The 10,663-nt window shown below is 34.6% G+C and overlaps 1 protein-coding gene across 1 annotated transcript in view; it reads right to left on the bottom strand.

Moving 5' to 3' along the window:
- Nucleotides 1-340: 340 nt before the first annotated feature.
- Nucleotides 341-10,663, bottom strand: part of FAF1 (Fas associated factor 1) — a 175,645-nt gene continuing 165,322 nt past the window's right edge. The window contains exon 20 of the mRNA XM_026086933.1: nt 341-2,840. Coding sequence (XP_025942718.1) covers nt 2,757-2,840 — 84 coding nt within the window. The 3' untranslated portion in view covers nt 341-2,756. The remainder of the gene's footprint in view (nt 2,841-10,663) is intronic.

Raw genomic sequence — 10,663 nt, 5'->3', positions numbered from 1 at the left:
TCCTTAAGATTTAATACTAACGCATTAATCACATTAATGATAAGCCATTAATATGTGGAACCTGAAGATAAAAATGTAGAATCAGGGATATGCTCTGTAGTAACATTGTTACAGTTTCACGGTAATATTGAATAACAAAATTAGTCTGTATAATGACTAGAGGATTAACCATATCAGCAGAGCATATGAAGTGAACACTACGGTTGGTTTAGGATAGCAGAAAACGATGGCCTAGAATATTAATATTCCTACACAGAGACTGGTTTACACTGGGGGCCTAACTTGGAAAGGTGACTCCAGATGGTTGCTTCTTGAAATCAGGCCCGAAGTATTTAAGGACCAGAGTCATGAATATTTTTATTTAAATAGAGTGATACACTTACTTATGTTGTGGCAGAAAGATCATTATATACTGATCTTGGTATCTTTATATCAGAGGGCAGTAGTACCACCACTTTGAACACTTCCAGTTAATTATCACCAGAACATTTTGATATTGACAGTGTATTTTGCAATATGAACAAAATGGGGAAAAAAAAAACAAACACAGAGGTTAGGGGGGAAAAAAGGCCAAACAAACCCTGGGAGCACTGACTTCAACAGGTTCAACAAATATTCAAGCCACATTTAATAACTTTATGAAACTAGTATCAAAGTAAAGAATATATAGTCAAAATACAGAAATAAAGTTAAGTGAGAGAAAACAGCCTGATGAGATCAAACAGAAGTTAAACAGAACAGATTAAATATAAAAAAAGTTAGCTGAAAGGTCGCTTTGCTATGTGTAGCAATATTTCAGCAACTCATTTCCTCAATAGCCAGCTTAAAAGGAAGAGCTAATCTGGAAAAAAAAAAAAAAAAAAAAGATATGCATCACTTTAAAATCCTGCTGTATGTGTTACTGTGATTGCTTGTAGAACCAGTGTCACCCCAATTTGCAACCGATGTTAATTTCTGATTTCATAAACAGTGGATTTTTTCTGTAAGAATACAAAAGTTGAGAATGAAGTGTCTGCATTCAGCTTTCCATTACACGTACATTTATCTTCCTATTGGCTATTCTTTTATTTGTGAACTGCAAATGATTAGGATTTGCTTACATTTCAAAACCTTTTGTTTGTCATGGATACGTCACTTCTAAAAGTGTTTGATGTAGCATTCGCTAATTACAGAATTACAAAAGGTAGAATAAGGCTTTCCCCACTCAAAAATTTGCATTTTTGGTAAAGGTAACAATATATCAGCTTCACTAACACCCTAACAATAGGCATACATTTCATTTTATATCAATGTCCTTCTGAGGGGAAAAAAAAAAAAGAATAAAAGATGTGTGCAATTGGTTTTGCTTAGTATAAAATTTTCAAATCAGAATTAATTTTGCTTCGATAAACACTATGAATTACATATAAACATATGTGGAAAACAATGTGCCAGGCTTTACAAAAAAGTTTGATTAGCAGATGACGATTCTGTAGTGCTACTGTGCACTATACTGTAAGCCTAGAGATTAAAAAAAACAAAAAACAAAACTTGCTTTGATGCAGGTTTGGCATCAAGTGTACTTTATGGTCTTCAATTCAGTATGCTCGTTCTATCATTGAGCTATTTAAAGCACCAGATTTTTCCACATCAGATAGCATGTAGTTGGTGCATACATTTCAGACAACAGAACTAGGATTTCTTTAATTTGAGAAGGGATCAGTAATCTATTGTAAAAATGTCCAAAGTGTGCAATAATAAGGCAGATTTCTTATTACACCACCTCTTAAGATACTCATTGTTTGATGAAACAAACAAGGTGCTTTAAAACAGCAGAGTAACAGGATACAAACAAGTGCCAGAATGAAGGAAGAATGCTAAAATGGGAACAGCCATTTCTTCCACAATGAGAAATAAAGAACTTTTGTATCTGGTATTTGAAAGGTTTTTAACAGCTGATATTCAATATCAGCTGATTCCTGAAGTATTGGCAAGATACCAGGTTTCCGGTACTGGCCATTTGTAATGTTATTTAAATATTCACATCATGCAATAAGCAGTTTCACACACTGCAATGTAATGGAAAATACTTCCTAAACTGAATCAGAACTGAGACCCAAAGCAGAACCAGTAAATAAATATCTCGCATATATGTCAAACTATATTCTTCAAACAAAACCTTACATCTTATCAAAGAAGTCAGAAAGTACTAACAAAAATTATATGCTTTCTACTATAATACTGTTAAATTTCCATGGCTGAGAATGTCCCGTTAATTTTTTCTGCCTTTTTAAATTAGGTGACAAAGTAGAAATTCAAGCACAGAAATAAAATGCATATATATGAGAGCACTGGCTCAGCGAGATATCAAATATACAGCATCCTAGTGTCAAAAGTACAGGCAGAAATGTCCAAGATTTCTTGGTGAAAAAAGGGGCATTTGAGGAGTAAAAATTCTACTTAACAATCACTCACATTTTAACAGTGCATTAATTATAACAAAAGCTGGATGATAAGTGAGCAACAGAGTCATAATGTTCAGTGTTCATAGCAGAATTTTATCCTCTGCTCATTTAAACGAGGTTGGAAACATATACTCATGTATGTGAAACTTTATGTAGCTATGTTTTTTCAGTTTTTCAGGATTCTTGCAAGAGGCAAAGTTGTGACATTGAATTGAGTTAGATGATAGTACAAGGTGGTTTTGATAGAAGCCTTCCTCCCAGTCCCGTGCCTCTGGTTTGTCAAAGGTGATTAGTCCTACAATCTTGTTTGATCTATTCTTTTGCCTCTAGGAAAAGGGTTTCTTGAGGATACAGTTTTACCTCCAGTAATGATTTATTTGGATCCAGCTGGGTCACCTGTAAACAGAAGAACAAAAAGATATGTAGACTTTATTTGAACTGTGTATTTTCAGAACATAGATTTGCACCGTGGAGACATTTTCAGTACCTCACATCAGTGATACTTGAAGTTTGGAGTGTGAATTCTCAGTACACAGATGAAGAACTAGATATTTTATTTTTTTCTGTATTTTGCATATTGTATTTTAAATAGATTCCATCACAYTAATTCCAAGAAGGGCTGTTTTTCTCCCATAAACTAAAGTGTGAATATATCTGTTTTGTCAAAGTTAAGATCATTTGGAAAGAAATACTGGAACACATGAGCTAAGATGAAAAAAACAAACTAGTCCCAGAAGTATCCTAAAATTTCCATCAAACTGACAGTGCAAGTAGCAGAGTCAATCCAACATGCTCTCCCCACTGAAAGGGGAAATCTAATTCTCTCTTTGTTTACCCTCTCCCTTGCTCCAAGCCATGTGGTAGCTCCTAACTTTCCCCCACTTTGATGCTTATCAGCCATCTAAACGAGCCTAGGATGGCAGAAAGCTGCATACTTTCATTTGTTGGGTTATTTTTCTGTCACACTAATGAGTAGAACTGGCACACAGAGATGTCCAGTGAGRAATCCTGTGCAAGGTAAGTGGCAAGAGCACTAAGCGGTAAGAAGTAAGTGGGGCCCTCCCTCTTTCTTTGGGAGTGGGGTGCTAAATCAGCTCATCTTGTGGAATTGCATCTTAACTACTGAAGCGCATGTATTATGTATATATACATATTATATGTATTATGCATGTATATATCAGCTCTCTCTATATATACACATACATGTGTAATTTTGTACGATATGAATATTTACTGGAATCCTGACTTCTCATCAGATTTGTAAAGGTGTTTAGGCAGTCGCCTATGCAGGTGGGCATACAGCAGAATTCCAGTGAGAGCTAAACACAGCACAATTTGGAAAGTACTGCTACATGCACTATCTGCACCATTACTGCCAAAATTCTTCAGCATTTGGATCTTAGCCCCAAACCCTGCAAGCTGCTCAGCATCCGCAGCTATTATTGGCTTTCACTTAAGGCATACGAGCAATCCCCAGTTTATAGTCAGCAAGGAACTTTTGAGTTGATTATTTAGAAGCTAGACTGCTGCCTATAGGATAAGTATCTACTATCAAAATAAAATTTACCAGTAAATATTACCTAATATAATTATATAGACAAAATAATGAAGATGAGTCTTACTGTCCTTCAGCTACTGCAAAGCTTCATTTACATATACATATCTGAAAATTATTTGTTTCCATCTCACCACTTTCTGAAATATTTCACTCCCGTTTTTATTTTGCTTGGTAACTTTGATTTAATTTCTTTTGCTATGTGAACACATTAGTTATTGGAAGTTTGCTTGTGAATAATACATTATTAGTCTTATGCTATAGATATAAATGCAAATCCATATGATAAACCTTTTATTAGAGTTAAATTTGCTTCACCTGTGACGGCATCATGCCCCTGCTTTTTAAAAATAATTYTTGAAAAAAAATTAATGCGTCGTGTGAAGTACACCAAGTTATACAACAAATGCCAAATATTTTTTTCTTAAAAGCATAATTTACCAATCCTCTTATCAGTTTTAAATAACAAAAACAGCACTGCTCCCCTTTCTCTTCCCAACTAAATCATGCAAACTTAAAAAAAAATTATCTAGCCATAATTAATTGCATTTCCATTGTTTTATTGGATAATTACAGGTAATTCATTATTTAAACAAATATGAAGAGCTTATCACTTCCTAAGTCCATTGAAATCAATAAAATTCACCTCTCAATGCAACAGATTTTTTTTTTTTTAACAAATAACAGATGTGTCATTTTGATTCCTGAAGTAGGGATATATTTTCTTATGCTTCATATACCACAGTGAGTTATTGCTAAATGGCTGAAGAGAAAAATAATTTGTAAAATCACCAGACTCAATTTTAGATTCCTATTATCTACACTCCAATTATGCATTCCTGCACAGATGCTGCTTAAATTATTGAAAGGTTATTATCTTAGAAAGCAAACCTGTTATGTAAAAAACAGCCAAAGTAGTGCATTTAAGTTTGTGATTACAGAAGTATGCTAATTAAGTATCTTGTTGCATTTTTTAATGTTTTAGTATTCTGCTACAGTCCATTGCACTTAGGCACAGAAAGGGAGGTAAATAGGCATCTCTGCAATTCACAGCACATGAGTTACTGTGCACCTGAGAGATGCAATTTTCCTTCTCTGCTCAGTTAAAGCCAGTATCTAATTAGACCCCTCTATTTTCAAATCCTTCAGCCTCTTTTTGCAAGCAAATGTATGAAAGAACAAGTCTTTTCTCCATTTGACAAAAAAAGATTTGAAAAGCAAGCCTAGGGAATGAACACTACCTTCCAGACTGTAACCATATGGAAACCTATTATTCACTTGGGTGCAATTCACGATATATATCCTGGTCTAAACTCTAAGGTTTGCAGACTTCAAGTACCTCAAATAATAACAATGAACGATGTCCTTTTCTCAGCGTCTTTATACKTAGAAGGTCAGTTAAAAGCAGTGCTGAGTACCTGCAGCAAAAGGACTGTGCAGCTTTTCACCATAATTTCAGTGTGCTGCTTAATTCACTGAGGGACAGCAGAGTTTGCAAATGTTTACACCATTACCCAATTAACTAACAATATGGCTCCTACATCTGTCAACAAACAAAGCTGTTGTTGCTTTRTTTTAGCTCCTTGGCATTTTCTGTTCATATGGGTCGCCATTGTACTTAATTATCACACCATAACCCTTCTGCAGCTTCTACTTTGTTATTTGTGGTTTGTAAATATGTTGTGTACTACGAAGAATAGAAGCCTTATTAGCGAACACACCTCCTACTAAAGAAATGGTTTCTCTTGTAAATATATGAAATATAAGACCTAAGATGCTTTGTAACTTGCAGTATTTTTAAACAGAATTAAAAACCAAAGAATTATACGTAGTAGAGATCAAAGGATCCCGCAAGAGCTGTAACCAACAAAGGTGTGTTCAATATACCATTTTAATGATTCTTATTTACTTGAATAAATTTATGTAGCTTATTTCACAATGCAGTTGCAAAGAATTAAAATATCTTTATATTTTAAATTTTTGTATCTTGTTTCATTAACATTAGGATAAATTTTGAAGACCACTTTAGTGCTGACAGTGCCTTTCTCTAATGTGACTGCATGGTGCTCTTTTCTAAAAGAGCCCTGCACATTACATAAGCTAAATTATCCCCAATAAAGCATACTTTTATTAATTAAAGATTTCTTGTATATTATTGGCAATTATGCAGCAAATTATTTATGCATGCATTTATATCTGATTTGATCTTGTTGACCTCTGTGAGATTATTTAGGTACCCATGTCATTAAATCCATGCTTACTTAGTTATGGTTGGAAAATTCACCAAATTAAGCATTCGGCACTTAAAGGCCTAAACAAATGCTTAAAGCCTAGTGTCTCTCTGTATTTTCAAGTTTAAAATATCTGGCTCTCTACCAGTCACACGCACACATTCTCAGAGTCCACTCACATGTCACATGGTGATGGCAGCAGATCAGGTGAATGTATTTTTAAAATATATTTTGTGGTTTTGCTAAGGTAAATGTTTTATATTGTAATGAAATGTAAAATAAAACTCCTTAAAAAGAGGATCTGTAAGCTATTCCAAATACACATAGTGAAGGAACTGACAGACAGAAGGACACAGTGTTCAGATGCTAAGAGAATCTCTCTTAAATGACAATAATACTGCTAATATTTGACTCTCAGAATTCTGTAGACTAACTGCAAGTGCATTTAGGATTCTCCCAAAACCAAAGCAGACAATATCTTGGGAGTTCTGGTGTTTGGACAAATAACTTTCAGTGCAAACATTAACAGTCTTCTCTCACCAGGGAAGACTCTAGCAACCTGACCAGAGAGGGAGCTAACTGGTAGCCTCATTTTCCTTATTCCCATCAGTGTTAGATTCTGCCTCTGGGCTGTGAAACGTTTCAGTTTCATTGAAATACATTTCAGTTGGTAAAACAGAATTTATTTTCCAGCTATGGAGACAGGTTAACCTCAAGCTTTGGTGCACGGGAGCTAAGACTTTTATCTGATGTTCATTTAAAGAGCTTCATTATATTACCCATGCTGGTTTGGTGCATAGGAAATGTATTATTTCAACAGGTACTGTTTAAATTAATTCTATGGTAATTAATTCAACTTAGCACTAGCCAGTTGGTTTAAAGTACTTTTGTAGCACTTTGTTGTTTGAATTACTTAAGGCTGAGCAAAAACAAAGGATAGTAGCATTAACTTTTACATTTCTCGTGTARGAATGTAGTAGCTACTTACACTTCATTCTGAATAACTGAGGTAAACTCTTAATGACCAATTAAGATGAAAATTAATACCAGTTGAAACTACATTTTAATTCAATTTTGTAGCAAAATCTTTTTCCTTCTAAAATAATTTTTATATCATTTCTATCCTCACACTTGATGACCAGTCTGTGCTATTACACATTCACATACTGAACAGCTGTACTTTTACCATTCAAAGGTGTGGCTCCTTACCCTCCCTCTGCAGGGAAAAGATAAAGACAAAAAATGGCTTAATGCCCAGGAAGGTCATTTAAAAATAAAGAATCAAATACACAATTATTATGACACTTATACAAGCAGTAAATATCACACCCTTCACCTTTCTCTACACCCTAGGACAAGGATCTGATTCTTGAGTAGCACAGCCTCTATACCACTTACACACGCATGAATACATTTAATGAATCTAACGGACAAAAGGTTCTTTTACTCTCTTTCCTAATCCCCCTGAAGTATAAATGCAATGGAAATTACTTAAAGGCACACCTGGTAAAGGACCAGATCTGTTTAAAAAACTAAATTTTCAGAATGACACACAAATACAGTGAATCCCTTCTACGTATTGAAATATCTATGAGTCATATGGATAATATGTTCAACTGCAGTAACACAAAAAAGTAGGTTTACTTTATAGAAATATATGCAATTAGATCTGGTTTAGTTGAATAAACTTGGAGATAATTTACATTTGAATTGAAGAAAGCCATCACAAATAAGGAAAAATATGTCATAGTAAAAGACTTCTAGTCTCACTCTCTACACAGAGCTTTAAGCCAGACATGTCAAACTCTTGATCTTATTTATTTCTTTGAATTCAAGGTATTTTCTCAAAACAATCTTTTAGATGCAGCACGTTTCATTCAAAAATATATTTAATAAGCAAAATAATAGATATTGACACAACAGAAAACTGGTATTCCTTTACTCTAAGCACGTTCTCCAGTCTTTCCTACAAAAGTCATACAGCTATCTGAGATACCAGCACCAACCTTCATGTAGCGTAAGCTCTCAATGACTTGCTATATCAGCTAAGAATTTCCAGCATAGACTCTAATCAGTCAAGGCRTATAAACGTGATGTATTATTTCTTGTCTTTTTAGTCAGTAAATTAAGAAAAGATAGCAACTGTATTCTCTGTTTTGTAAAATATTAAGCATAATGACATGGCAGTATAAGTAATAAGGAGAAGCCCAAACCCAGTGTATCTGTTTCTATAGTGAGGCCTGGGCAATTTGGTGCTTTTTTAAAATCCAACATTAGGGATTTGTGTTTCTACATAAAAATTTCAAATTCTAATTGGGAAAAAAAGTTATGTTTGTGGAAAAATGGCTTACAAAAATGGTAAACAGTAATTATTCTTGTACCAGAAACAAATAAAATCCCAGATGTTAACTATCTTCAAAAAAATTCACATTTTTATACAAATCTCATGATTTTTTTCCAGAATTGATGCTCAATAGTATAGAAAATATATAAATATAGTTCCTCTACCTTCCAATAAAAGATGTTAGGAAATGCTGTCTACAGCAACTCCGCTTGTGGGTGTTGTTTTTAGAACCTGCACTTGTGGGTGTGCTTCTTTTTAGCCGCTGAGATCAGAAATCTTGTTTAGTTATCAGACTTGCCTTTTCGGCCCTCCCTAACTCCACAGATATTCTGCGCTTCTCCTACGAGACTGTAAAGTAGCTGGTCCTTATATCTAGATTTTGAGGTAAGGGACCCTTTTGAGGAGAAGAGGAAGGTTTCTGTATAGCTCTCTTCAGATTCTCTGTTTTCCTCCCCTTCTTTTTGATCTGAAATCTTTGATCAGTAATTTACTTAGTAATTTTTGTACGGTTTCTTGGCAAAAGAGGAATCTTATGGAATACCACTCTTCGGGTGGCTTTGGGCCTTTTCTGACAACAGACATGCAGGCAGAGGAGCTCCATCACCCACTCTTTCCTAATACTTACTTTCAGTTTTCTTCATCAGTAGAGAAAAGATTTAAATACTGGCAGATCAGAGCATTTGTATGCAAGGTGCCCTTTCTGCTGTGTTGAGGAGCAAGAAAGTCCATTACTTCTGGGCATTACTGCCAATAAGCTTATATCAAAGTATTTCTGAATTAACAATTATTCTTTTATTTAATTATTCAAAAATGTACTGGCTAACAAGAAGAAAGATCCTGGCCCTAGAAATACTATAGCTTTTACCATGGATATAGAGGAGGAGCTGGAAGGAAGCAACACAGCCACATCTTCTGGAAATTTGAGAACATATATACAGTACCTCAGAGGTACTGCAAGAACTGGTTTGCATGCATATGTCTATCCCGAAGAGGAATGGATATGAACACAGTCACTTGCAGGAGCATGATCCGTGATTGGATTCATTCACTCACAGGAAAATGACCCGTGATTGGATTTATGTGCACTTCATTATAACTGCATAGAAAAACAATCCAAAAGGATTTTTGTCACAAGTTCAAAGGGTTAAGATGTTCAGATACCACAATGATATCTACAGTATAACATTGTGATTGGTAGACAGGTAAATAGAATAAAAAGCATGCCTAAGACTGCTTTAGTCATTTAGTCTGATGTACTCACTTAGGCAATTACCAAAACAGCAGGAGATCATTACATTTTCTGGTTACCAGACACAGCATTCTTGGTATCATATTATTATGAAGGCTTCTTATTGGTATTTTATCATTACGTTTTCTTCTTACAAGGGGAAAAATGCACAAAATAGACATTAAGCATGAATTCTGGGGAAAAAAGTATGAAATATCCTATGGCCAGTTTATGTTGGATAATACCATATCCAACAACAAAGATCYAGAGCTAACTAAGGCATATTCCTATGACAAGTAATGTGCCACCACTGAAATAAATATTTTATAAAATGGCGCACTGATGAGTAAAAGGACATTTTTTTTTTGGTCAGAGAGATGTGCTTGGGTGGAATATATTAATCACATGGCTGGCATTAGTCACTTGGGTTAACTAACAAAGATGACTCAGCTGAGATATCACATAGTGCACTGAGTATTCAGTGTTCTGGTGAATGCTTACTGCAGGGAATCTTCAGCAAAATAGTTCATCTGTTTCCTGAAATGGTTTAAACTTTCTTTGTCTTCAAATGGAGTTGTCATAACACTTGATCAGAACACTATACTGACCTGTAGAATGAAATTCTAGTACTTGTAAAAATAAACTTCTATGAGGTGAGGAAAAAATTCCTTCCATCTCCCTTCAGTGACTTGATACACGAAGGGTTTTCATCTCTCTCTTTAGCTATTGTAGTTACTTATGGCAAGACACCAGGCCTGAAGAGTCTGGTAAGTCTTACTTTCTTGGAACAAAATATGAAAAAATTTTCTGTAATATTTATTTACAGAATTTTTGACTACATATATGGAAATTATATTYCCA

The sequence above is a fragment of the Apteryx rowi genome, unplaced genomic scaffold (genome assembly GCF_003343035.1).
Source record: "Apteryx rowi isolate R43461 unplaced genomic scaffold, aptRow1 scaffold_7, whole genome shotgun sequence".
NCBI lineage: Eukaryota > Metazoa > Chordata > Aves > Apterygiformes > Apterygidae > Apteryx > Apteryx rowi.
Note: the sequence above shows the minus strand (reverse complement) of the source record. Positions and strands in the feature narration are given on the sequence as shown.